Below are 4695 nucleotides of genomic sequence, written 5' to 3' on the forward strand. Positions count from 1 at the left end.
GGTCGTTTTCTTTTTCTTTCGTCAATCCTCTCCGACAGCGTAAGAAGACGACCGAGTCGGCAACGTGATCACACCGCGACCATCTTTCGTCGTCTGTCTCCGGCTGCTAAGGGAAATCGTTCCTTCACCCGAGCGTACCTCATGTTTATGCTGCCGTCTGTGACCAACTCTGCCCCAATGCAATATGGTGCGACATTTCATCTCAAATTCCCTCCGACTTCAGTCCGTCGCCGCTGGTCTGCCTTGCATCGAGTATGCTTGTTTCTTTGCGTCTTGCATGAGGCAGCTTCCGTAAATTAACAAGACGCTCGGATGGAATTTTCATTTGAACATGTTGCGCTGTTGTTGTTCTATCTTGCAGTTACGACCGCACATTGCCCAGTCTAATTTTATCGCACGCGACATTCGTGCAAAATAAGCGATCTCCCTAGAGCCTAAATTGGCTTTTCGATGAGACATTTGCAATGTTTGGTACCAATGAACGGTTCTTATACTAACCGTTATTAATTTTTTTGTCTTTCGTAGATTATAGTTAAATGCTACCAGATCGTGATAATTTTAAAAGAGCTGTTAATATCAGCAAGTGGTCTCAGAAAGATATTACAAATGACCAAGCAGCGTCGTATTGCAAGATTGAATTTGAATCGTTATCAATCAGCAAAGCTTGGAATAAAATCTCCGTCGCTGTCGGGGTTTGGAGTCTGGTTCTCCAATAGAAATTACCAGCACCAAGTGGCGCATGTCGCGAGGCGTTTTCGAGTGGCCAATTTACTCATCAACCGATACGTCGGGCAAATGTGTTCCCGCCGACATCCACGTCAATTTGATACCGCTTTCATCGAGTTTCCTTTCATTGTTGACACGATAAATCTCGGTTAACTTTGTGCAGCATCGATTTGTTCTCTTATAAGTACATTTTATGTACTTATCCACTCTTTCGCGTTGAACTTATTTTTCTTGTAAAATAATTTTCATTAGTTTCCGCGGATCACGTGTATGCTGCGGGTCTTCGATTGAGCATCTGATCTGATATTTAAAGAAAGCATATTTTTCCAATTTTGTCTGGCAGCATAAAATATGATGGCATGTAAGAGACGTACCGTAAACGTAGTGGTTTCATTTTCACTCTATTTTGACGCAGTCCGTAACACGAACAGCTGCAACTGAGGACCAATTTTAAACTTCGTACCGTCGAGTTTATACTCCTGTGAACACTCACAGGTGCTACTCATTTATCACCAGTTCATATATAAGGAGGTAAGGAAAGGCCTGTAATTTTGCGTCTAATGATCGTCTTCACTCAGCAAAAAGGGTGCTGTAAACCATTTCCAAGTATTTTTTGCTATTCCTACCATTTCAGAGTGAGATGGCGCAACGCCACAGAAATGAATTGAATGTGTGCATCATGCATCGCGTCACTTAATGCATTTCTTTCATTATTTCTTTAGACCAAGTGGGGTTTATTTTGTGAATGAACCTCTTTTATCTATTTACAGCAGGTACGAAGAAACATTCTTCGCCACTAGCTGTATACTATCGAACGAATAACAATAAAAAATGCAAATTTTCTCATTCACTGATTGGAATCAATGGTTTTATTAAGCACGAAACATTTAACCACCATTCGTTACATTTTAACAATCCCGTTTTACTTTCAATACCGTACAAAAATATCCAATATAACCGTATTACCGTGTTGGTTTGAGGTTTGCTATTGTTTCAGTGCGCTTGGACCGTAGATGCACTAAAAATTTCAATCCAGTAGCCGTCCGGATCCTTGATAAATGCCAGTCCCTTCATGCGACCCTCATCTGGACGCTTCACGTACTCCACGCCTAGTCGATCGAACCTTTCGCAGGCCTTCTTCACGTCCGGGACCATAATTCCGATGTGACCGTACCCACGAGGGTCGCTGTTTCCGTTGTGATACTTGAACTCGGGGTCATTCTCCGTTCCCCAATTGCTACAAAGCCAAAGAAGACATGAGAAGAGAAATCCATCAGTGAAAAACCATTAAACTAATGATAGCATCGATTCTAAACATACTGAGTCAACTCTAGAGTCGCTTTACGGCTCATCGCCCACTGCATACATTCCTTGCGATCCTTCGGCTGGTTAGCGATGTCTTCGAAGCCCATGAAGTAGAGACTGAACTTAGCTTCTGGGAAATCGAGCTTGCAGAGCAAGTTCATACCGAGCACCTCGTTATAGAACGGAAGAGATGCCCGCGGGTCTTTGATACGGTACATCGTTTGCTGGAACAGAAAATCCTACGAAGGATGGAATGAAAACAATCATAAAAAATAATCTTTCAAGAACGGCTACTGATAGTTCAAAAGACTCCGATGAGTGGAACGCACATAAAGGCGATAAGATAACGATTTATGAAGTCATCAAAAACAACATCAATAGCAGAACGTTGGCTTGCCATTACGACATTGTCATTGCTTTAGCTAAACGTCTATTTCAATGGCGATATAAATAATTTACCATTATACAATACGAGGAAGAACATAGAACAAGTGACGCGTTTGACTACAAGTGCTTCCGCATGTAAATAACTAGACTTACACCACATAGATTAGGTTAAAATTAAAAGTAAAGAGCAATAGGAATTGAGAAGAATAACTTAACGTATCGTATGGAATATTTATCTTGGAAATATTATATTATCATTACCTTCGTCTCTGCATCCGGCAGCTTCAGCAGCTCCTTCGCTTCCTTATCAGTCAATCCTTCGCTCATTGTAGAATATTTCCACTTTAAGACAATTCAAGGCACTTGTCACACGCTTTGTTGCAGAGGAAATGATAGAATTGAATTAAACATGATCGCAAATTACCTGATAACTATAAATTACCTTCAAATACAGTTTTTATACTAAAAACGACGACGATGATTATGTTTTCGACTCCGACTCGGCTGTCAGATTTTGGCATGACGTTCAAACTAGTGATGAGCTGGTCGACCCGAACCTACCTCTCGAACCCAGTCAGCTAACTCAGCTAGGTTCGACTTTGTGTTTACGGATCGGATATCAACTACTCGAAATTGAAACTGAGTTTTTCTGCTTGATTTTTGCAAATATTCAAAATATTAGAACAACGCTACCGAACACGTGGTTAACAATTCGTGAAAAATTAATTCTTCATAAACTGAGAGATGTTTTACAAAACAGTCGTCAAGGCAATCAAACTTGTAATGATAACAAAACCGGTAGTGTTAAATTTACGTTTATTCCAATCAAAAATAGACAATCAACACATGATGATGATCATGTAACGATTTCCAACATGTGTAAGCATCACCTAGTTCTGTTGCATTTCCATGGGCCCGAAGGCCTTTAGGTTGTACACAATTGATTCCATAATTCATAAATCAATTTATCACATCGCCACCATGATCGTTTCCTGTTCGGATACAGCAACAAGCAATTTATTTCCGAAAAATACAAACATATTTATGTGTCATTTGTCGTAGTCGAAAACAAATTTCATCTTCAAACTCGGTCATCAACAACATGACTGAAATAAGGGCTCATCAACAACAAACGTGCAGTCGTGATCAATCCCGGCCCTTTCAGTAGTGACACACGTCCATCCTAGGTACAAAAGGCAAAATAAATTGTTTAGTTTCCTTTTCTTTTGCTCTACTGCTTCGTACACATTTCGATGTCCAAACCTTACCATGACTTTGGTCAAGCCCTTTCAATGGCATCACTTAGCCTAGTTTGGTGCAGTAGGGACAGTACGCATCCTAACGATTTCCGCTGTAGAATGAATAAACTGACTGTGCAATTAATCACACCCATGTTTCTGCAAAACAAACAATCAAACTTAACTGATTCGATAGTTTGAAAATCTACGAAAAGGGAAAAGACCAAAATGAACATTATCCATGTCCGTTCAGTTCTTGTTCGGCAAACACATCACACATGCGGTTGATAGTAAACGATGACGTACGGGACGCATTGCCTTTCGTCATCAAATTGTGCTGACGAAAATCTCCTAGTGAGCTAACGTTACTTTTAGTTAAGGATTATCGATTAGAGACGCTTAATTATGATAAGAATTACATTTCCCAAATCGTATGCAAATACAACAGGTTGCACTCGCCGCTGAATACTGGCGGCCCTTTGGCTTTGCAACAGAAGATTATCTTTTTATCGGGAAAATGATAAGTTGTACAAAATCCAGTTCTGTGAATGTTTGTTTTCCATATGAACCACGTGATACGGAATTTCCCTATTCGGACTAGTTGAGCCTACGCTTATGTCTAGATTACCTTCAGTTCGTTTTAAACGCATTCGAGGGGAAACCTACACAAACAGGCGGCAAGAAGTGTGCACGAATCGACGCAATCAACTATGACGAAATCGGTAAAATTAATTGAGTCTTCTACATTAAAAAAACACGGCCAATCGACGAAAACAAGATCCGTCACAAACAATCGCAGGGATGTACGGATTTCTTTTTTCAGCTTGGCATGTCGAGTGTGCATCTATCCATTGCTGGTTGCTAGCATGAGCGAATATAGGTCAGCATGGAATCAGTCGAGGAGCGCCAGGTAATCACCACCAAAACTCTACAGTAAAGGCTACAAAAAATGTATCTCTACTGCGCTCCACACCGTTCATCAGCGATAAAGAAGGTAGAAAAAATAAATAAACGACGTTTTCCAGCTCGTTTTCAGCGC

The 4695-nt window shown here is 40.6% G+C and overlaps 1 protein-coding gene across 1 annotated transcript; it reads right to left on the minus strand.

The window, feature by feature from the left end:
• Positions 1 to 1570: 1570 nt before the first annotated feature.
• LOC131272775 (lactoylglutathione lyase) lies at positions 1571 to 2943 on the minus strand. Its single transcript, XM_058274626.1, has 4 exons — positions 2861 to 2943; positions 2680 to 2791; positions 2047 to 2270; positions 1571 to 1963 (listed from the first exon to the last, which is right to left on the minus strand). The coding sequence occupies exons 2-4, from the start codon at positions 2743 to 2745 to the stop codon at positions 1720 to 1722; spliced, it is 534 nt and encodes a 177-aa protein (XP_058130609.1). The 5' UTR covers positions 2746 to 2791; positions 2861 to 2943; the 3' UTR covers positions 1571 to 1719.
• Positions 2944 to 4695: the final 1752 nt, after the last annotated feature.

This window comes from Anopheles coustani, chromosome 3, assembly GCF_943734705.1.
Source record: "Anopheles coustani chromosome 3, idAnoCousDA_361_x.2, whole genome shotgun sequence".
Taxonomy (NCBI): domain Eukaryota; kingdom Metazoa; phylum Arthropoda; class Insecta; order Diptera; family Culicidae; genus Anopheles; species Anopheles coustani.

Excerpts from the sequence above, each read along its gene's own strand:
- LOC131272775 (XM_058274626.1), bottom strand. The coding sequence starts at position 2,745 with ATGAGCGAAGGATTGACTGATAAGGAAGCGAAGGAGCTGCTGAAGCTG. Across the intron at positions 2,271-2,679 it reads TGCCGGATGCAGAGACGAAG|GATTTTCTGTTCCAGCAAAC; the intron begins GTAATGATAATA and ends CATCCTTCGTAG. Across the intron at positions 1,964-2,046 it reads GCGACTCTAGAGTTGACTCA|CAATTGGGGAACGGAGAATG; the intron begins GTATGTTTAGAA and ends TTGGCTTTGTAG.